This window comes from Ruditapes philippinarum, unplaced genomic scaffold, assembly GCF_026571515.1.
Source record: "Ruditapes philippinarum isolate M1 unplaced genomic scaffold, ASM2657151v2 ctg4293_1_1_1_1, whole genome shotgun sequence".
Taxonomy (NCBI): Eukaryota; Metazoa; Mollusca; class Bivalvia; order Venerida; family Veneridae; genus Ruditapes; species Ruditapes philippinarum.
The window spans coordinates 206,924-231,692 of NW_026857863.1; the positions used below are offsets into that span (position 1 = coordinate 206,924).

General features: G+C 31.4%; 1 protein-coding gene across 1 annotated transcript; it reads left to right on the forward strand.

Moving 5' to 3' along the window:
- LOC132751275 (COMM domain-containing protein 3-like) lies at nucleotides 1-24,002 on the forward strand. Its single transcript, XM_060741432.1, has 8 exons — nucleotides 1-198; nucleotides 15,609-15,720; nucleotides 16,407-16,470; nucleotides 19,346-19,380; nucleotides 20,203-20,263; nucleotides 21,133-21,189; nucleotides 21,725-21,784; nucleotides 22,733-24,002. Exons 1-8 carry the CDS (start codon nucleotides 60-62, stop codon nucleotides 22,790-22,792), a joined length of 588 nt encoding a protein of 195 aa, XP_060597415.1. The 5' UTR covers nucleotides 1-59; the 3' UTR covers nucleotides 22,793-24,002.
- Nucleotides 24,003-24,769: the final 767 nt, after the last annotated feature.

A 24,769-nucleotide genomic window follows, 5' to 3' on the forward strand; every position in this document is an offset into this window, starting at 1 on the left:
CATCTGTGTTACGAAGCGTTTGTAATCAAGTGAAAGTGGGCGAAAATTTGTAAAATAAAATGGAACTGTCTCAAGCAGTTTTAGATGGGTTGGCAGTTGCTGGAGAGAGCTCTCAAATACCAGATAAAAGTTATAAAGTTTTGGTTATGCGAGCATTTGATGGAGTTCTGGATGAAAGGCACAGGAACCTCATTGCCAGTGAGTTTTAGGAGAGTGGGTGGGGTGAAATCAGAATCTCCTAGATAATTTGCTCCCGGGCTATGTATCAGAAGTAAAACTTGTACATTATAATACACTAAAGAAGACGGAATTAACCGTATACATATTCCTGGTTAAGACCCCAGTTCTATTCATTTAATAATACGAAAGTAATTTTTTTTCAATGTTTGCAAAAGGAAGAACTTGTGTAGAAATTTTGCAAATATAAATGGCTATTTAATCATCATTATGATTATTTTTGATAACTAGTTTCTAATATTTAGTATACAATTTGCAATTGTATAGTATAATTCTATTTAAATGTTATATGCCATTGACCCGTATTTACTAGGGATGCAACGATACAGCCAAACCCGTATTGCGATATATTGCAATATAGACAGCCTGTATTGCGATACGTATTGTGGTACAGTGTATACTAAAATAATTAAAGAAAACAGTAAAACGTAAGCTATATTTCAACTCTTCTTATTATTCTTTTAGAACACAAGCATGACTTAACATACCCCACGCGTTCATTGTACATGTTCGGTATAACAGTTTCAGAAAAGTACGTACGTGACGGTAGGTCGTATCTAGGGTCTAAAACACGATCATATCCTTAAATCCATCATTTGAGACAACACTAAACGGTCGAAGATCATTAACAATGAATTTTCCGACGGCTTGCGTAATGTCCTTATACCGCTGACTTGTAGGCTTGTATTTGGAAGTCTGCCCAAAAGAACTCATAATTGTCGGCTGCTTTACGGTTGACGCTGTTGCCACGATCAAACTAGTACCAGACTTGCATGCACCTTGTTGCAGATTGATTTTGTGGTGTCGAGTCAAATGTGTATTTAGATTTGTGGTCCCTCCGCTGTAGCAAATATCCATCTTACATTTTTTACAAACGGCTATGCCGTCCTCAATTTTTCCTGTAGATTTTTTTTTTAAGTTGAATTCCACCCATATTTTACTTTTAGATTTCTCATTTTCAATTAGTTAAAAATCTTCTTTTTCCATTTTTTTATTTCAGTTAATCGACAATTTTCATCAGTCCTAACTTAAATTGCGTAACTGTGTGTAATTTAATAAAGCGTGATCAAAGCCGCACTCTGAAAATGACGTCACACGATTCTGCTTCTCGCGCGGTAAGATCAAAGAGCTTCGTCAGGAAAAGTTCGCGGCGGCGTTTCTTTATACATCACAGGGATCGACTAGTGTCGGCAATCTTTTTATGTTTCATTGATGTTTTGTTTTTGATGTCTTAAATCGTTGCTTACTGATTCAAAATTGAAGTTTCTACATTCATGTTATTTCGGCATAAATATTAAAGAAAAAACCGCAATACAGGGCAGCTGCACCGCGGTACGTATCGACCCGAGACTGTATTGCAATATACCGGTATACCGGTATATCGTTGCACCACTAGTATTTACTGGGGTTTAATGTTTTATATTTAAGCTATCGTTTTTAGATTAATAGTAAATGGAAGACAAAAAACATCAACTGGAAGTAAAAACTATGACAAACAAAAAGGAACCCTTTAAAATACAAAAAAAAACTATTTCAATAAGAAATCCTAATCTTTCTACTCTCACTATCAGTAGTCTGTGTCGCTCGGAAGCTGTCTCATATTTTTGGAGGCAGGGGACCTAAAAATGAAGAATTTTGTATTTCAGTGTGGCCAGAAACACATTTCCAAATAATTCAAAATCTGTTTCACAGGCAGATAAGTTGCACAGCATTATTCAAGGATATGACATACATTGAAGTAAATAATAGTTTTCATGCATTGCTCCTAAAATTAATGATGCACAACAATTTATGTTTATCCCTAAAATCACACCTAAAATATACCAATATTGGCAATCTTCATGAAGGTGCAGCAGTGTCTATTCTAGGAATTGGAAAATAGGGGTGATTTTCCCCCCTCTATTTCAAAAATGGGGGCGATTTTCAAAATCAAAGGGTGCCAATATAAACTGCCAATGTTAAATCGTCTGCATTAAGTTTACACTGAGGCGTTCAACCGATGAAATAATTAAAACGATAATATTTATTTAAGGCAGCAGAAGTTGTCCCCCCTTAATTTTTAAACGAAAACAAATTATTACAGAACTGCCGCAATTGATTATAAAGGGATTGGCAATACAAATAATCAAACTATCTTTCACGTCTAGATCATAGCCAAGCTAGGAATTGCCTCAATTTTCTTGATTATTTACTACACTAAAATGGCGCCCAACTGTCAGACCTAGCACACTAGTTCCGGCCGATGCGGAACATTCCGTTAATTTCCGTCAACTCACATAACCAGTACCATATGGTACTAAATTATTATAATTAGCTTACAGTTACCTCCCTTCGGTTTTCGGTGTAAATGTAAACAAAACAACCAAATATAATGCGGGATGGAAGTTTTACGATTTTATTAACTTTTTTATAGATGCGCGATTTTCACGCACATGATTTTTAATTGTGCGCGATCTGTTAAATACAAGCGTGAATCGCGCAATCACGCGTCCTAGAATAGACACTGGTGCAGCATACTTCAGAATTTCGCCCGATACCTTTAAAAATATCACTAACCAATAAAGCGTTGTCATACGTTGAGATTTTTTTCACAAAATTTATCCGGAATTTTTTACTTTTTTGGGGCCAAATGTCAAAGCTTGATTTTTAACTTTTTCACCTCCTGGCTCCATTCGGTGAGTCACAAATCAGTGTTTTTTCCCCTAATTTGCGACTCAAATTCAGAATTTTATATTAGATGCAAATTATTTATTGGAAATTGATTTTATCCAGGGAGACATGAAAATTTTGCATACTGTACACTTTAAAGCCATTGTATTATTAACTTTAATGATTATTTTTGCTACTTTAGCATGTTTAGTTTGAAAAAAAAATGATAATAATAACAATTGTACATAAATAATGTTTAGGTGTGAAACATTAAAAGTATGAAATGAGCTGGGTACAAATATCACTCATGTGATTATACTTGGTCATAACTCAAGCACCAATGTTTTCAGATTTATCTCCCCTTGAACTTAGATTTTTTCTTTAAAAATACAAATGTATTATTTTTTTACTGTTAGTTCTTTATTTCTTAACATATCAACTTCAAACTTTGTTCTTTATTTCTTAACATATCAACTTCAAACTTCAAATATATGTTCCTTATAGTCAACCTCATCTTATGTGAGAAGGTTCATAACTCTAGCACCAATATTTTTTTAAAGATTTATCTCCCTTGAACTTAGAATTTTCCTGAAGAAATAATATTTTTACTGTTACTTTATTTCTCAAGGGATCAACTTCATACTTCAAATATATGTTCCTTATAATCAACCCCCATTTTATGTGACAAGGTTCATAACTATAGCACCAATATTGCAAGAATAATCTCCCCATAAACTTAGATTTTTTTACTTGACAAATGGTATTTTTTTTTCTATAACTTCTTTACTTTTAAAGGTAAATAACTCAAACTTCAAATACTTATTCTTTGTCATCAATTACATCTTATGTGACAAGGTTCATAACTCTTGAAGCAATATTTTCAGATTTATTTCTCTTTGAACTTAGGATTTTCTTTAAGAAATATTATAACTTCTTTACCTTTTAAAGTATCTACTTCAAACTTCAAATACATATTTCTTATCATTACACAACACATGTTGTGTGACAAGGTTCATAACTCTAGCGTTACTATTTCCAGAATTATTCCCCCTTGAACTTAGAATTTATGTTAACAAATGTTATTTATTAGTATAACTTAATACATAATTATACATAATTGATTTTCCTTACTGGTCCAGTAGTTTATAAGTTGAGCTTCGCTGTCTTCTGTGACAGCTCTTGTTATATTACACCACTGCATAGGAATTTATATGAATAAAGCAGAGCCTCCAAGTGAACTCTTCGATCAGTTGATCTAATACATTTTACTATTATGACCATATTTATTTTTACACTTGGAACTGCACACTTTCAGCCACATAATTAAACTAAACAATTAAACATAATTAGACTACCACACTCTTCTTTTTTTGCTTCCGAAATACAGCAATTTCATGTTTTATAATTATGATATCTAAATAATTTTAATTGAATCCAGCCATCAGGGAACATAAATTCACTAAAAATCCAGTTTCGGGATTAATAATTCCATTTTGGGAAAAGGATATGGTGAAATGGGAACCTTCAGAAAATTTATACTGACACAGTGCCTGCTGCACAGTAAATGGGCCAATTTTTCAAAATACATGTAATGCAGGCTTTTTCAAAAAATATATTGCATTTTCTATTATTTTTTTGTGTTTTTACAAAGGACTTACTATAAAGCAAATGTGCCCAAAATTTTTTTTGGGATAGCATTACCCATAATAAAGATACAGACGTTTTTATACCCTAAAAATGTCCATTTTTACATTTAATGTGTTAGCATCTGTTTTTTTTTGGTGTTTTTAGAATTAACACCACTATTATCTGTTTTAATTTATCACTTAAATTTTTTTACATGCACATAGAAAATTTAATAACCTTTCCAGTGATATGTAATACTTGGTATACATCATCCTGGTTTCTATCTTTGAGATGATTTTAGTAAAATCAGACTTTTGTAATGCATCAGTTTTTTCAAAATTCAGTTGTTAAGTAAAAAAGTATACCTTTAAGCAGTTACAAATAAAATAGTACTTTATTGTCTCAATCTAATGAAATATAGTTAAAAACATATGTTAAGTGCTTTCAATTCAAATTTTCAAACATTTTTACCATAGTAGGCATTATAGTGGTAAAAAAAGTTTTGTGATGAAAAAACTGTAACATCCGTCCCCCTCTCATAAAATATCCAATTTTAAAACAAAACTCATAAAAAACAATGTTTAATGATAGCCTTACAATGAAAATGTTACAAAAATTGCCAATTTCTATGGGAACCCGAAATCGGTTACACGACTTACCGGAATCGGCCGAATTACCGGAATCGACCGGAATCGGCGGTGAATTACCGGAATCGACCTGTAACTTTGTAATAATTAAACTTTTTAAGTTTTTTCTTGCAATTTTATAAAATATAAACAATATCAATGATTTATGAAAAGATTTTTATAAATAAAATCGCTTTTGATTAATTTATCAAGAGATCTAATATCGGCGAGCTACTGCCAAACTGCCTGTGACCGGAATCGGCCTGTTATTTCGTTGTTTATGCAACTTTTAATGTTCCTTTTGCATGTTTTTATAAAAACCTAAATATTATCATTAATCTTCCTAGAGATTGTGAAAAAATCGCTTTTAAATAATAATAATAATAATAAACAAATATTTATGATCAGCGGCAAACTGCCGGAATCGGCAAAGGATTACCGAAATCGGCCTGTAATTTGCTTATCTATATACTTTAAACAAAATGTTTGCACCCTTGATTATAAATAAACAATAGCAATGATATGTAATCAGAGTATTGTCAATAAAACCACTTTTTATTAATTAAATAAGATATTTAATATCGGCGAGTTAGTGCCATACTGTCGGAATCGGCGAAGGATTACCGGAATCGACGTATAATTTAGTCTATTGTACTTTTTGACGTTTTTGTTACATATTGTTAATATTCATCTTATAAAATATAAATATTATGAAAGATATTTAAAAGTTTCTTTCTTTCTTTTATTTTGTAAATTTCAATTCGCCTTTGGTTAATAAAGCAAGAGATCGAAGATCGGCGAGTTACATACCCTACTGTCATACAGCCGAAATAGGCGAATGATTACCGGAATCGGCCTGTATTATTGTAATTTATGGACTTTGCAAGAAAAAAATGCAAACAATATATAATATATATCTAAAAAGATTTCTGTAAATGAAGAATCCTTATTAAATAATAAGCTAGAGATCTAAGGTCGGCGAATTACTGCCATATCGCATAATTATATGCAGTGCCAGGGCTATCGGACAATTACCGGAATCTGTCTGTTTTTTCCCCACCAATATTTCAACGTTTAAAAAATAACCTTGAATTATTTTATTAAATACAAACAATATAAACGATTTTTATAATGTTTATTGAAATCGGTATCAAATAAGAAGCAAAAGATTTATGAAAAATCGCTGTTGTATAATAATAAAAAGATTAATATTGAAGATCGGCAAAAAACGGGAAACCTGTCGGAATAGGCGATGGATTACCGGAATCGACCTGTAATTTGGTTATTTGTGAACTTTTTAAATATTTCTTTTGCATGTTTTTATAAGATATAAATATTTTCAACGATATTCATTTTTGTAAGTAAAATATTATAAACTGGATGTCTAAGATAGACTAATTACTATCATAGTGCCTGAATTAACAGGGAAATACAGGAATTAGTCTGTTATTTTGTTAAATTTCAGCGTTTTAAAAATATCTTGCCATATTTTATTAAATACAAACAATTCAAATGATATTTAATAATATTTATTGTAATCGCTATTACATAATAAACGAGGTGATCTATGATTTCTTCCATACTACCGAATCGACGAGCGATTACCGGAATCGGCTTCACTTCGTCTAGGATTACTGGAATCGGTTCTAATTTTGTTATGAATGTGAACTTAATATAATTATTATCATTTATTTTTGCATGTATTTACAAACATTATCATTGATCTATTATGGAATAATGCAATATCGTCTTTACATTATATTTTTTTTTAGGACATTGCTAACAGAGGATTGTTTGAAATGACGGATAACAATAGGTCAGTTTAGTCTTTCTTTATGTTTGCATAACTCAATTCTTGATTTCATAAAGTAGTCGATTTATAATTACATGCAATAATTTTTATTTGAATCTTTATTTAAACAATACAAACCTCATAAAATATTCACATGAAATCAATGTTTTACCAGGCAGTTAAATCGTACTTACTTGACAGTTCAAGGTCATTCTGGAGTATCAAATCAATTGTCGTCATTTGCGTTATTGGTGCACCATAAAAATATTACAAAGATTGCAAATAAGTCAATCGTTGAAACAGATTCTTTAGTCTTAAATAGTAAACAAATCATATATACCCGTAACGTATAAAACAGTGAGATGTGAATGTTAACTATATACGCACAGATGATACTGTCACTTTATTGGAAGTAAACGAGCTGTATATCGGGAGCTGTGTATTGGGAAGTGTGATATACTACAAAACAGTGGGGTGCCAATATACGGTATGCTGATATATTTCATAGTGGGAGGGTCTGTCTGTTAGAGAAAGCGTGTTGTTAAGCAAGCTGTAGCTGGAATCGGGGAATGATTACCGGAATCGGCCTGTAATTTTGTTATTTATGAACTTTAAAAAAAATCTTGCATCTTTTATAAAATATAAACAATATTAATGACATGTAAAAAATATTTTATAAATAAAAATCGCTTAAGATTAATTAAGCAACATACTTTAGATCAGCTAGTTACTGTCATACTGCCGGAATCGAGGAATGATTACCGGAATCGGCCTGTAATTTTGTTATTCATGGACTTTTAAACTTTTTTAAAAATATAAACAATTAATGACATGTAATAAGATTTTTTTCATGAAAAACACATTTGATTCATTAAAAAAGAGATTTAATTATGATCAGCAAGTTACTGTCATCTGGGACATACGATATATCGTATGGTCCAGCTGTCATACTGCTGGAATCGGGGAATTATTACCAGAATCGGCAAGTAATTTTATTCATGAACTTTTTAAGAATTGACATGTACAAAGATTTTTATAAACAAATCACGCTTTATTAATTAAACTAGATAAGCAAGTTACTGTCATACTGTCGGAAGGATTGTTATTCGGGTAGTTTGGCAGTAGCTCGCCGATATTAGATCTCTTGTTAAATTAATCAAAAAGCGATTTTATTTACATTTTTTTTACGTTTCATTGATATTGTATAAAGATGCAAGAACCTTTTTTTTAATCTTTATTATTAACCAAATTATACGCCGATTTCGGTAATCTTCGCCGATTCCGACAGTATGGCAGTAACTCGCCGATATTAAATATCTTGTTTAATTAATCATTTATCAATGAGATTTTATTTACAAAAATCTGATTACATATCATTGATATTGTTTATATTTAATCAAAGATGAAAAAAGATATATATATCACATTATTTAACTATTGTGTGTTTATTTGGGATGTTCGCGGAACATGTCATTATTAATTCAGTGTCATAAGTAACTACATGTTGTATATATCATAGTCCTTTACTTAAAGGATCTTCTTCCATTTTTAATTAATAATTAAATGGGTCAAACGGTTAGAAATTATGCTAAACTTTGAAAAGAATCTTAAGATCTATACAGGGTGTTTATATTGTTGTTTAGTTTTTACATTGACTAAATCTTAAGTCTTTAAAAATTATGAAGTTCAATAAATCCTATGACTTAATTCATCGATCTACAGCTTGCTTAACAACAGGCATTCTCTAACAGATAGTCTCTCCCACTATGAAATATTTCAGCATACCGTATATTGGCACCCCACTGTTTTGTAGTATATCACACTTCCCAATACACAGCTCCCAATATACAGCTCGTTTACTTCCAATAAAGTGACAGTATCATCTGTGCGTGTATAGTTTAACGCAAAATGACGACAATTGATTTGATACTCCAGAATGACCTTGAACTGTCAAGTAAGTTGGATTTAACTGCCTGGTAAAACATTGATTTCATGTGAATATTTCATGAGGTTTGTATTGTTTAAATAAAGATTCAAATAAAAATTATTGCATGTAATTATAAATCGACTACTTTATGAAATCAAGAATTGAGTTTTGTGCAAACATAAAGAAAGACTAAACTGACCTATTGTTATCCGTCATTTCAAACAATCCTCTGTTAGCAATGTCCTGAAAAAAATATAATGTAAAGACGATATTGCATTATTCCATAAAAGATCAATGATAATGTTTGTAAATACATGCAAAATAAATGATAATAATAATATTGAGTTCACATTCATAACAAAAATTAGAACCGATTCCAGTAATCCTAAACGAAGTGAAGCCGATTCGGTAATCGCTCGTCGATTCGGTTGTATGGAAGAAATCATAGATCACCTTGTTAATTATGTAATAGGCGATTACAATAAATATTATTAGATATCATTTGAATTGTTTGTATTTAATAAAGTATGGCAAGATATTTTTTAAAACGCTGAAATATAACAAAAATAACAGACTAATTCCTGTATTTACCTGTTAATTCAGGCACTGTGATAGTAATTAGTCTATCTTAGATATCTAGTTTATAGTAAAAAGGTGATCTTTATTTCTCAAAAGAATCTTCGTATATCAATGATATTATTTTCTTCAATAAAATAACATAAAAATAACTATATTACAGGCTGATCCCGCCATGCCTTCCCCTATATCGGCAAAATTACAGTAATTCGCCGATCTTAGGTCTCTTAGTTTTATTAATCAAAAGCAAATTTACTTACAAAATGAATATCGTTGAAAATGTTTATATCTTATATAAAACATTCAAAAAGAAATATTCAAAAAGTTCACAAATAACCAAATTACAGGTCGATTCCGGTAATCTATCGCCTATTCCGACAGGTTTCCCGTTTTTTGCCGATCTTCAATATTAATCTTTTATTATTAATAACAGCAATTTTTCATAAATCTTTTGCTTCTTTTCAATAAACATTATAAAAATCTTTTAAATTGTTTGTATTTAATAAAATAAGTCAAGGTTATTTTTCAAACGTTGAAATATTGGTGGGGAAAAAACAGACCCGATTCCGGTAATTGTCCGATAGCCCTGGCACTGCATATAATTATGCGATATGGCAGTAATTCGCCGACCTTTAGATCTCTAAGCTTATTATTTAATAAGGATTCTTCATTTACAGAAATCTTTTTAGATATATATTATATATTGTTTGCATTTTTTTCTTGCAAAGTCCATAAATTACAATAATACAGGCCGATTCCGGTAATCATTCGCCTATTTCGGCTGTATGACAGTATATGTAACTCGCCGATCTTCGATCTCTTGCTTTATTAACCAAAGGCGAATTGAAATTTACACAGACACTTGGGGTTTGGAGCTCAAAACGCCTTTAAAATCCAAATAAAATGCATATTTGTCAATCCCAGCACATGTACTGATCATATATATCAAAAAACTTAATATAAGCCGTTTTGAAAAAAAATCATATTTCAACATCTATAATAATACACAAGATAAAAATGTTCGCCGGAAAAAATCCGCACCCCTACCGTCATAATCACCATGTATTTTAATCCATTTCCAATACTTTTCACATAATCCTTTGGTCCATCGACACAGAAGATATAATTCTTCACGATGATGGTCAATTTTTTAAACTTCAACGGTAATATAAAAAACGCAACAGCCGAAATAAACATCAATATTATCGCCGTTTTTTTCAACGACAAAATCTTTCGATAAATTCAATGGACCAGACGGCTATGAACGAAGCTATCCGATTATGTGGCCCCAGCTTTGCCGTGTGCAAAATGCGCAGCGCTTTTAAGTTTGGGAACCACATAATCGGATAGCTTCGTTCATAGCCGTCTGGTCCATTGAATTTATCGAAAGATTTTGTCGTTGAAAAAAAACGGCGATAATATTGATGTTTATTTCGGCTGTTGCGTTGTTTATATTACCGTTGAAGTTTAAAATTGACCATCATCGTGAAGAATTATATCTTCTGTGTCGATGGACCAAAGGATTATGTGAAAATATTGGAAATGGATTAAAATACATGGTGATTATGACGGTATGGGTGCGGATTTTTTCCGGCGAACATTTTTATCTTGTGTATTATTATAGATGTTGAAATATGATTTTTTTTCAAAACGGCTTATATTAAGTTTTTTTGATATATATGATCAGTACATGTGCTGGGATTGACAAATATGCATTTTATTTGGATTTTAAAGGCGTTTTGAGCTCCAAACCCCAAGTATCTGTGGAAATTTACAAAATAAAAGAAAGAAAGAAACTTTTAAATATCTTTCATAATATTTATATTTTATAAGATGAATATTAACAATGCAACAAAAACGTTAAAAAGTACAATAGACTAAATTATACGTCGATTCCGGTAATCCTTCGCCGATTCCGACAGTATGGCAGTAACTCGCCGATATTAAATATCTTGTTTAATTAATAAAAAGTGGTTTTATTGACAATACTCTGATTACATATCATTGCTATTGTTTATTTATAATCAAGGGTGCAAACATTTTGTTAAAAGTATATAGATAAGCAAATTACAGGCCGATTTCGGTAATCCTTTGCCGATTCCGGCAGTTTGCCCGTTTTCGCTGATCATAAATATTTGTTTATTATTATCATTATTTAAAAGCGATTTTTTCACAATCTCTAGGAAGATTAATGATAATATTTAGGTTTTATAAAAACATGCAAAAGGAACATTTAAGGTTGCATAAACAACGAAATAACAGGCCGATTCCGGTCACGGGCAGTTTGGCAGTAGCTCGCCGATATTAGATCTCTTGTTAAATTAATCAAAAGCGATTTTATTTATAAAAATCTTTTCATAAATCATTGATATTGTTTATATCTTATAAAATTGCAAGAAAAAACTTAAAAAGTTTAATTATTACAAAGTTACAGGTCGATTCCGGTAATTCACCGCCGATTCCGGTCGATTCCGGTAATTCGGCCGATTCCGGTAAGTCGTGTATCTATGTTTATGAGAAAAAAATACAATAATGTAAAAGTTGTCTGTAACATCCGTCCCTGTAACATCCGTCCCCCTATATTAAATCTCATATAAACTGTAAAAAAAAAACTAGCAGAAACAAACACAAAATCCATAAAAGGATATATAGAAAAAGGTGCAAACGATAGAGATGTTGAAAGTATCTTTGTGATTAAAATTGGTCAATTCTTTAAACATAGATTCTTTAGCTTTAATAGTTTGCAAAAACCATGTATCCCAGCCCCTCATAAAACAGTTGGATATGGACACACAGAAGGGGCTGGCACTTTATTGGAAGTTAACGAGCTGTATATTGGGAGCTGTGTATGTTGGGAAGTGTGATATATTACAAAACAGTAGGGGTGCCAATTAAGGGTGATATATAGTATGATTAAAAACAGTGGGAGGGACTACCATATCTTATTCAAGAATGTCTGTCATTAAGTATTAAAGTTGAAGATCAATTAAGTCAAAGGATTTATTGAACTTCAAAAATTTATAGGCTAAATATGTAGTCAATGAAAATTAACAAAGAAATATAATTCAACACCCTGATTAAATTTTTTAGATTTTTTTCCCCATAAAAACTCAAGCACATTTTCTTACAATTTGACCAATTTAATTATTGTTAATAAAGTGAAAGAAACTTGTAAGTAAAGGATATGGTAAGGATTCCTGTAATGAAAAAGTTGGGATAATTGTGAAAATTATTCTGTAAATAAACCCTTGGCAAATTATTTTGCACCTATAGATTTTATTGAATGACAAATTAGTTCATTAAGTTAAGCAGTTCATGTACACTGAAATATTTACAAAGACAATTATCAAAAAGTTAGAACTAATGAGATTATGATACTGAATCATAATGAAATCTTTGGATAATGCTGCTAACATTCCACATTAATTTACTTAAAATTTCATCAAATCGATAGAACTTAATTGCAACAATTTAAAATCTTATAATTTTTAATGAAAATTTTAATTGAGTATAATTTATGTATTTAGTAATGAGAAATTCAAGCTTGCATATGTTTCAATCTGAAAACTTCTTATTTACTTCACACTGTATCATATCTTTTACAAATATAAATCTTATTATTTAACTAAAGTAATTTGTAAATAATTTCATGTATAGAAAGGTACCGTTGGTATGACATTCTCTCTTTAACATTAATGCATTATCTGGAAACAAAGAGTCTTTTATTTAAATAGCAATTATTTTATTTTATTTCAAACATTTCAATGTTCATTCAAATGTAAGATAAATGGAAGAAAACTAAGTCAATGCAACTTTTCATTGTGAAACACAAATAGTAAGAAACTACATAATTGTCAGGTATATTTCTACATTTTTCTCATAATTTGTTCAATTATTTTACATTTATTGTACTGTACAAAGCATATACTCTTATAAATTTCATTACTTTAAAATAAAACCAAAAAAAGTATGAACTATGAGCTTTAAACATCGATTGTAACATCCGTCCCCCCCAAAAATGTAACATCCGTCCCCCTGATACAATTCATTTTAGGATTATCTGACAAGAAATATACATAAGAAAGTCCTATAAGTTCTACTGTTTTATAAGAAATGTGTTTGCATATTTGATTTAAGTATTATTTGGTGTACCTATCCTTGTTTTTCTCTCTCTGTTTCTAACATGTTTGAAAATTTAATTTTGTGTGAAAAATACTGAAAATTTGAAAGCAAATATTTTTATATCTAAGATGAATTTTCTGGATTTTTTTTGTAACATTTATCAGAACACATAATATTTTAATAAAATAAAGAGAAATAATACAATTTTTATTATAAACTGTAAGATATTCAGACTTTAAGTATATCTTTGAAAAAACATCCGTCCCCTACCCGCACAGTCTGCAAGAGATGTAATATTTTGAAAAAGGTATCCAAAAAGTTATCCTTTCTTTCCAAAAATATTGTTAAAGACACCCTAAGGTTCTTAAAAAGAGCAAATATTGTCGTGTATGTTTAACTTTATTTTTTTACTTAGATGCCCATTTACTGTGCAGCAGTAGATACATAATTTTATATTTATGTTACGGGAGGGCTTTTGTCCGCCCTGTTATTTTTACGGGAGGGCTTTTGTCCGCCCTGTTATTTTTACGGGAGGGCTTTTGTCCGCCCTATCATTTTTACGGGAGGGCTTTTGTCCGCCCTGTCATTTTCACGGGAGGGCTTTTGTCCGCCCTATCATTTTCACGGGAGGGCTTTTGTCCGCCTTGTCATTTTTGGACGGGAGTGCTTTTGTCCGGGAGGGCTTTTGTCCGTCTCCCGGCAAAAGCGTCTATTTCTGTTTTTATGCCACTGCAGCATCTGCGATTGACTTTCACTATGTACATATACATGTACTATGTATATATTGTAAAACTTAAAAGATCTTCTTGTCTTTAGAGCTTTTATATTTGCTATATAATATCATCTATAAGTCCTCTACCAAAGTTGTTCAAATTTTGCCCCTGGTGTCAAAATTGGCCCTGCCTGGGGCGTAGATTTTCATTATGTACACATAGTAAAAATAGAAACTAAAACTACTATTTAGTGTTGTATTAATGCTTTGGCATAGCATTTTTCACAAATGCAATCTTGTTTCTTTATTATATGGATACAATGCATATAAAGGTAATTATTTTTACTGTAATTTATCAAAAATGAACTGTGTCAAAATTTTACATATTAGTAAATATGATTAATTCATCAAACTAAGAGCCCCATTTTGGGAAAACATAAGTTCGCAACACCACATTAGAATAATGGTGGCAGGGGGCTCCGAATGTCAATTTAAATTTGAACCATAATGAGACAGGAAACCAGAAAACTGTTTACCGGTGTGCTTTGGTAAACAATAGTGCAGGTAACCTGCTGGTACTGATTCCTGGCATGGTCCAAATATAATAGGACAGGGAACCAAAATCGCCTCCAATGAAGAGCAGGAAAACTAAATACTACCCATAAATTTTCTGTACTTCCGTCAAAAAATTTCAACCATCACTTGGAGGTGTTACCGTAATGCTCACTTTGCTCTTCAAACTTGCTATTTTACTGAATATCAGAACTATCATATTCAATTGCATCAAAACTTTTCAAAGAGTCATTAAGATAAATTTGGAGTTGGACTGACGATGTCTTTTTCCAAGTTCAACCACGAACATTTAACACACAATAAGATTATGGGAGCAATAATTAGCAATGAGCAGACTGGATCAGTAGTCATATTTATTTGATTCAAAGTCATCACAAAATTGTTTTTTTTTACAATGATAACATAACATGTCCGCCATTTTAAAAAATATTTCTATTAGGAAGAGCCCTTTTGTAGACCTCTTGTTAGAGAAGATGAAAAACCACTAGCAATATTATAAGTTAGAAGTTAATTATTTTGCCGAAATAACTGTTGAAATAAATGTACTTTTTGGATAATTGAGGAATTCATTCAAGGCACCATTAATTATATCTCCTATGCATCATAGATATCATCAAGTCTATTTAACATTGCTTATTTCCATTTATTTGGTATCTTGTTTATAAATAGCAAATAAGAACACTGTAAACAGAACAAATTATCCCTTTCATACTAAAGAAATATCATAATAAGGAGATTATCAATATTATTTTTGTTTCATTTTTACAGAGGATCCATCCTTTCGAGAATTAGACCAGGCTGTTGTGAAGGAAACATATTCATCAATGGTTACCTTGGTTACAGAAGCAACAAAACATGATCTAGATAACAATTCTATCAGGTATGTATAGATTCTTTGATATATGACAAAACCAACATAAAGCGTTTGAGACCAGCATGGATCCAGACCAGTCTGCACATCCGTGCAGTCTGATCAGGATCCATGCTGTTCGCTATCAGTTTCTCTACTTGTTATAGAGTTTGTAAACGAACAGCATGGATCCTGATTAGAAACGCTGGCTGGTCTGGATCCATGCTGGTTGCAAACCAGTTATGTTGGTTTTGTCATGACACGGCTCATATTATTTCAATAATATAACCTTTTATTCAATATAGCCTTAATCATAATTATCTGTTCATGAATGTTGAATTGATCAAAGTTAAAATGTAAAATGTCACTGAATAATTTTGAAGTGGATTGAAATGAAGGTAAACTATATCATAGGCTTGGAGTTTATTTCTAAAAAATATGAAAATTATTTGCCGTCTGATCATGATCTGCACTGCTTGCTATTTAGTCATAAACTATTTAGAAATTTTAAAAATGATAAAATTGTTTTGTCCAGATTTATAAAGATGGCCAAGTCTGTTTTAGATAATTACCAGGTAAAGAGTTTAACTATTACTATTTATTACATCACACATTTACTGTATTTGTAAGGAATGATTGCTATTACAATTTTCATGATTTAATGTTCATCCATTATTATGGGTACACCTGACTATAATTATAATATTGTATTCCAGTTCAGTGTTGGAGGAATGCAAATATACCAGTGATAGGATAGAAACATTTAACAAAGTTTATAATGTAAGTTATATACAGTATATGTACATGTTTATAAGTTAATTTAAAGAATCCTAGTTACCATAGAAACTTGATTCTCCTATTGAAGAAAATCCATTACGCATACTGCTTTAACGAGATTGCATTTAAAGAAGGTCCATTATGCTGATTCAAGCAATGACATGGTGATTTGCTATGGAGTGCACAGACCCAGGCATTGTGTTTAAAATATGTTTTTATTATCCCCCGCCGAAAAATTTCGGCGGAGGATATAGAAATAGTCTCCGTCCGTCTGTCCGACCTTCCGTCCGTCCTTCAGTCCGACATTTTTGTCCGGAGCATATCTCTAAAAGTATTTGAGTTATCAACTTGAAACTTCATAGGTGGATAGACCTCATTGAGGAGGAGTGCAGTGCACAAGAATGATAACTCTACCTTGCATGATTTTTGAGTTATTGCCCTTTGTTATTTTTCAAAATTGATTTTTGTCCAGAGCATAACTCCAAAAGCCTATGAGATATTAACATGAAACTTCATAGGTGCATAGATCTCACTCAGGAGGTGTGCAGTGCACAAGAATGATAACTCTACCTTTCATAATTTTTGAGTTATTGCCCTTTGTTATTTTTCATACCTAATTTTTCACCTGAGTGGAACATAACTCAAAAAAGTGTTTGAGATATCAACATGAAATGTCATAGGTGGATAGATCTTATTGAGGAGGAATGTTGTGCGCAAGAATGATAACTCTTCCCTATACAATTTTTGAGTTATTGCCCTTTGTTTTTAGCTCGACTTTTCTATGAAAAGGGGAGCTATCCTACTCGCCCCGGCGTCGGCGTTGGCGTCACACCTTGGTTAAGTTTTTCGTACCACCCCACTTTATTTCAGAAGTATTACAAGTATGGCTTTGAAACTTACCATACTTGTTCACCATCATAACCTCCATCTACAGACAAGAGTACATAACTCTGTCAAGGTTTTTGACAGAATTATGGCCCTTTTTTGACTTAGAAAGTGTATTGAGCTTGGTTAAGTTTTTTGTTACCACCTCACTTTATTTCAAAACCATTGGAGGTATTGCTTTGAAACTGACCATACTTGTTTACCATCACGACCTTCATCAACAGACAAGAGGACATAACTCTGTCAAGGTTTTTGACAGAATTATGCCCCTTTTTGACTTAGAAAATACATTGAATATGGGTAAAATCCACTTATTGCCTTAACCCTTTGAGATATTGCTTTGAAACTTTTAATGCTATTTCACATCATTACCCCCATCTGTACGCAAGAGAAGGTAACTCTGTCAAGGATTTGTTTAAAAATTAAGGCCTTTTATCGACTTAGAATCTTGGTTAAGTTTTTAGTACCAGTCCACTTTTTGACTGAACTGTTTGAGATATTAATTTGAAAGTTGGAATACTTGTTTACAATCATGATTCCCAAACATGTCCAGGAGAAGGTAATTCTGTCAAAGATTTTATTTGAATTATGGCCCTTAACTGTCAATGTTTTGTATTATAGGCAAGCACTAAAAAACTTAAAAAATCTAAAAAAATTCATTCCTATCCACTTGTTCACTTTACCATAAATTATGTCATATAAACATTGCTGTAATATTCAAGGGTATCAAACAACTAGTTCACTTTAAAAATACAGAGATTCTTGTATTGCCTTTTACTGCAAAAACTTTTTTTATTGGCAAGCAATAAAAAAGTCGAGCGCGCTGTCTTACGGACAGCTCTTGTTTTTCATGCTATTTTGTCCAGAGCTTATCTCAAAAAGTATTTGAGGTATCAACTTGAAACTTCATAGGTGGATGGATCTCATTGAGGAGGAGTGCAGTGCTTAAGAATGATAACTCTACCCTGCATTATTTTTGAGTTATTGCCCTTTGTTATTTTTCAAAATTAATTTTTGTCCAGAGCATAACTCAAAAAGCCTTTGAGATATCAAAATGAAACTTCATAGGTGCATAGATCTCACTCAGGAGGTGTGCACTGCACAAGAATGATAACTCTACCTTTTATAATTTTTGAGTTATTGCCCTTTGTTCTTTTTCATACTTAATTTTTCAATTCAATTTTTTTCTCAAAAAGTATTTGAGGTATCAACTTGAAACTTCATAGGTGGATAGATTTTACTGAGGAGGGATGCAGCACACAAGAATGATAACCTACCCTGCATTATTTTTCAGTAATTGCCCTTTGTTATTTTCAGCCATCAGTATTCACATAGGTTTCAAATCTGTAATCACTATAGCCATCAGTTTTCATTACCAAAAGACCTCTTAAAATGGAATTATTCCGCTCTACTACATATACATTCTTCCAATGAGCAAACACATTCGGCGGGGGATGGCCATGTTGACATGGCTCTTGTTTCCATGTAAAGTTGATATTGCCGATGTTTCTCAGAAGTTTTATGATATAAATTTTGATATCCCTGAAAATGATAATGGAAAGCCCCAAAAATTAAAGCTGGACAAGTCCATTCAAGAAATTCAGCAGATTCATAAGGGTTATCTCTGAAAAATTAAATCACGATGTTAATCTGATTTAGAATATTTAACTATGTTACATAATAATTTATATCTTTAACTTTTAGGGTTTGTATAGTAAGGTATAAAGTTTTATTAAAATGAGGGTTTTTCATGTGATTTTTATTGATATGAATATGGTAGTTTGAAGTAAAAAAGGTGTATCTTCGGTGATATTGCAGGACTCTTCTCTGTGTTCACTTTTGCAGTACCATTAACCAAATCTGTTTTCTATTGCTGCTTGCACTCTTAGAGCCTGATAAGTGTAACTTAAGTTAATTTACAGTAATAGTCAAATTTTGTTGAAGCCTTTGGTGTCATAATCTAATGTTATTGTTTTTCTTGTGCAATTTTCAGACAAAGAAACCCTTGATGCAAATTTTATTAAGCAGGTAAGCACTTTTGATTTGCTTGTCAGAGTTTAGAGAAATATAAATCTGAAGTCAAACATGTTTAAGTCAATAAAGAATGGAAAAACTGTGGCTGCTCTAGAACTTAAAAGACATATGACATGAGTTGTCTTTTCATACACATTATGCTTATATCAAACAAGTCTAAAAGAATGTTTCTTGGATGAATCTGATGAAGTATATATATGAACGGACAACAACTTATGAGTCTTTTTATCTCATGATATGTTATAAAGTCAGAAACAACAATACACAGCAAAATTACAGTGTATCACATGCATTGATCTAATGTTTTTAAGATGTTGTCACATTCCGACATTTACTTTATTGTTAATGATGTCATGATGTGTTGAATTTAAAGTATGCAGCATGAAAATGTGACATCACATTGAAAAGAAATGATAAGCACATATGTTGAAATTGTTCTCTTTGTGTTTAAGAGGTTTGTTTATATAAAAAAAAACTTGGGCTCAGCTATATTGGTAGCTGTGTCATGATGTCCAAAACTATCAAAGCTATAATCTTCATTAATCCTTGAGGACTGATTATTTTGACAAGGTACAGTTGTAAGACAAGAGACATTATTGTGATAGCAATATTTCTAGAAGTTACTTAGAATGTTTGTAAAAAACTAATTAATACTTGTTACCAATAGCAGATTGGTGTCAGCACATAATACAGTGCTCTTGTTTCATAGTTAATTTCATGAATCTGTTCCAGAGGAAAAATAGAGAGAAAAGAATGATGACTGGACTGAGGCATAAGTCAATCGCTATTCATTTACTTATTTCATGTTTATTTCAGTGTAGGAACGTGTCCCCCACACATTGTTGATGTTGACTGGAGATTAGATTACTATATTAAAGTAAGTTTAACTTTTAATCAAAAAGAAACAATTCTGCTTCATTTGTTAATCATTTGAACTATGAAGGTTTATTATGTCCCTCAGATCAATAAGTGGTGTAGATTTTGTCCTTGTCTGTCATGCTGTACATAGATTGACTGACAAAACAGTGAATAGTGGTGGCATCCATGTCCAGTGAACATACACATGTATTTCTACTTTCTTTCTACAGCAGGAGCTGTTTATGGGCAGCTTCCATCTCCATAATAACCCACCCAGGACAATTCTTTAATATCATACGGGTCTCCAAGAAAATTCAATTTATCTTCCTTTTTTTTTTCACATTTTGTGGGGTTTTTTTTTCAACAATTTTTAGGTCATAGCCCCTTCATTTGTCAATGAAATAGTCTCAACTATTACTACAGTTAATGAGTTAGATATCCAGCAAGCTGATGGAAGATGGTTTGTAATTCTCAGGTGCACTTAAAGAAAAAAAATTCAACCAATAAAGCTTGAATGTCACCATGTTACGTTAACAAAATTTGTTTGACATTAAACTTAACAGGCTTTACAGCTTTTTTTTGAAAGAAGATTTTGGTATCAGGAATGTTACGGCTTAGTATATATGTAGAGTTTTTCTCCCCAGTTTATGCAAAGACAAGCAACAAAAGCTCTTGATAATAATGAAAGTTTTTGTCACTTCAGTAGAGAAATTATTGTAAAAAATGAGAGATAAGAAGTTAAAAGTTAAAAAGACCATCAGCAGAAAATTTGGCATACAGTCCTGAGATTGAGTAGGGTTGTTGGTAACATAAATTGTTGTTTGTCATTTAGGGGACATACATGTTTTATAAACACCACTTGTTTCATTATGGTTTTTAATTTTTCAGAATAATCATTTAGAGCGGGTCAACGAGGCTGTGTATCTTGTAACATTAAAGACAGAGGTGAGATAAAATTGTTGCATTTTTTCATGCACATATCAAGAGGTGGGAGGGGGTTCCCCCCTCCCCAACACTGAATTTGACTAGTATGATATGAAACTTATGGGTAATTTTTAGCAAAATTCACACAAATATTAGGGAAATACAGCAAAATTTGGATTTGTGACCCCCTTTGGAAAAGTAGCAAGATGTCAACACCTCTTTGGAATACACATAACTCTTTATCAACATTTTATTATGCCCTCTATTAAAAATCCTGCGTCTGCCAGCATTCTAACTTGAAAGAAACTTAATCTTTCAAAAGAAAAATAAATATCATAATGAATAAATTTCATCAATTCTTGTAAATATTAAAAAGCATTGTAAACTTTGCCTCAAATTTTTATACAGATGTAAACAATTGCAGTTTGTACTGAATTTAAAATTTACACAGGTCAAAGGTCACAATAGCGTATAGATTGTTCAAACTTATCAATTGTTATATAACAATCACAAGTTTTACTGATATTTTGTTAATCATACTTGCTCTATTCTGCAGGTGCCAGGGTGTTCGGAGTTGAAAGATGTTCAATTTTCATGTACTCAAGAACAACTTCAGGTAATACAAAAAATAAATAGACCAAGTTTAAAGCTAAGTTCATTTTTGGGTTAATTTTGCACAAGTGAAATGATGGCTCTGGCAAAAAACAAAGTGAGAGAATGATTTGAAATTTATCTTGCAAGTTATATGTCCAGACATTAATCAAATAGTACATAAATCTGAAAAGAAATATTTCCAGTCCTGTCATGTCAAAAAAATACTGTAGGGTCCCTGTAATTCAAAACAGAACAAAATCAGCTGAGCAACTTCAATGAAGAAATTTAAACAGGATAAAGAAAAGTGCATGATATATTATTTAATGATTGACAAGTTTTAACAGAACCAAAAGGTATTTGGCTTTTCCACCAGTATGATGCCAGGCTGGTCTGCATTTCCATGCAGCCTGACCTTGACTGTCGAAGTATTCATTCATCAAAATATCAAAGTTGATAATAGACAGCTCTTACAATGGAAGCTAAAAAAGTTTATTTTAAAGATATAAGGATCTTACACCAGCTACTGGTACAGACCGGGATATCTAGCTTGGGGGTAACAGTTTACGGTGGTAATGAGTTGCTGCTTAACAGTACCCTGAGAGCTAAATATTTCTTTCGGTATTGGTAACCGGTGTTTGATTCTTTTTCTTGCATATTAAATATTAAAATTATATTTCGGAAATAAATTGCAAAAACTAATACCTTAGTGTTGCTTTTTTAAAGGCAAAATGACGTTGTTCTAAGTACGCAATTCATTAATAGAAGGTGCTTGGGAATGACGTTATTTAAAGCAGGTGACTTTTCTTACACGGAGGATGTAAGATAGCTTATTCTAGCACCGGTGTAAACAGTAGATAATTCTGTTTTATATGAAAGAAAAACTGCAGATTAATGTTTAAGAACTGTACATAGATGTATTGTATTTTTTGTGTATCATTATTATCTATGAAATCTGCTCTTATTTTTTCAGGATATGGTAGGAAAACTAAAAGATGCATGTAAATGTCTAGAGAAAGCCAGCCAAATGTGAAAGAACATTTTATTATATCAAGGGACCAACACAAGTGATAATTGCATGTAAAACATCACAGCTTGTAAATGCTCATTTTATTATTAAGATATTTAAGTGGCATGCCCACAGATAAGTTTAATAAGTCATTAAAAAAAATCAAATGAGGTTTATGAATTATATAAAGACTCCAAATTTACTGGTGAAATTTTGTAGTGTACTTGTGAAACGTTTACACAAAATGTTAGCAGAGAATTTATTATTTCTATCGTCAAGATTTTCAAGAGGAATTCCTGTATGCTTTTACAAATAAGAGAAAAGCAGTAATGGTTAGTTCCGGAAAGTAGACATGAAAACTTTTATCATAATAAAGCTTATATGAGTATGGTTAAAATTCATCAAATTTTAAAAATTTCAAATGATAATAGTGGCTGAGATTTTGCCTCTCATCAGAATTGCAACCACTGTTTATCCCTGCATGATCGTAAGAGGCAACTAAATGGGTTCAAATTACTGGAATCTATGCATCTCAGGTGAGGTGGGTTTTACCCTTAGCAAATGTCATCTTTCCAGTTTCTGCACCATGTGACCTAAATTGTGTTGGTGTGCTGAAAAACCAGGCAAAACAATGTTAGAAAAATCTTTTTAAATAACAAAAATCTGAAGGAATGCTGCTTTACAACTTACAGACATGTCAGATGACAACTTTGTCTAAAAAATGATTATACGTTTGTAATATAAGTGACCAGAATGACAGTAAAAAAAAATATATTTGATAAGAGGTTTCTATAGTGTGACACATAATTACAGATAATTTTCAAGTGACATACAGCCAGTATTTTTAAACTACTTTATACACAGATAACTAATATGAGGTTACAAAATGATGTTATGTGTTTTCCATTTGATTTAACCATTGTGCATTTCTTTATTGTTTATATTACTTGCATGTAATATAACATTGTTGCAACTCAATATTTTCCTTTACATTTCATAAAGAAAATAGCATACCAAAACAATTCATATATTGCAATACATTAGGAAGAGTAGAAACACACCTTTCTTCCATTTGTATTGAAATTAGATTGATAAAAATAGTGATTCTACTAGAAATATTATTTGAAGCTATTACTAAGTGTTTAGAATATTTGTACTTTAGGTTTACAAGGATTATTTGTAAATACATTTGTAAATCTCCATGAATGTAGAATTTTAAATTTAACTCTAATTTGCTTGTATATGAAATGTGCAATATTTGTTACATAATTGAAATATTTGTTGATTTTGATGATTTGATTATTAAATTATACTTTTTATATGAAAATATTTTGTGCTTCTCGTCTTTGACCCCAAATTCTTCACTTTTTTTCTTTGGACTTTTTTTTTATTCAGTTAAAACAGTAACATCTAAATTAGCTCAAATCAAGTCAAGACTGCTCTTAAGGGTAGATAGGGATTTTTTGGTATAAACAAAATACTGTCATTTTGATTTGTTATAAAGGGCCATATAAACTGTCAAAATTCTTATAATAACTATACTATATACAGGTGAATATTAACGTACAAACTGAAATTTTCAAATTAAAGAAATTTTTCTTCATATCTGCAGAGACTTTTAAAAATAGCATTGTGATATCTCTTAGATCATATTAGTTTTAAATGCCGAAATGAATACTTTGTTCTTCAGCAAGGGAAATACATCCCCAAAGAAAGAGAAAATTTACATAATAAAAATGCCTAAATGGAAATTTACTTACTCATTGTGTGTACATAAATGTACGTGTGTGTGTCTACTATGCTATATTCATGTATTGTAATATCAACGTCCACATTCAAACCAGGCCAGCAAAAAACAAAAATTACCAAAAGAGACATTTGTACTTAATTATTTCACAGCTAGTATTGTAAGAATACATATATTCCCAATCTTTTTAGGGTGTTTTTACCTTAATTCGGCTGGAATATGCCAGTTGTTGACTCCGCTGAAAGTGGTCTTGT

Excerpts from the sequence above, each read along its gene's own strand:
- LOC132751275 (XM_060741432.1), top strand. The coding sequence starts at position 60 with ATGGAACTGTCTCAAGCAGTTTTAGATGGGTTGGCAGTTGCTGGAGAG. Across the intron at positions 21,190-21,724 it reads TTGTAACATTAAAGACAGAG|GTGCCAGGGTGTTCGGAGTT; the intron begins GTGAGATAAAAT and ends TCTATTCTGCAG. Across the intron at positions 21,785-22,732 it reads GTACTCAAGAACAACTTCAG|GATATGGTAGGAAAACTAAA; the intron begins GTAATACAAAAA and ends TTATTTTTTCAG.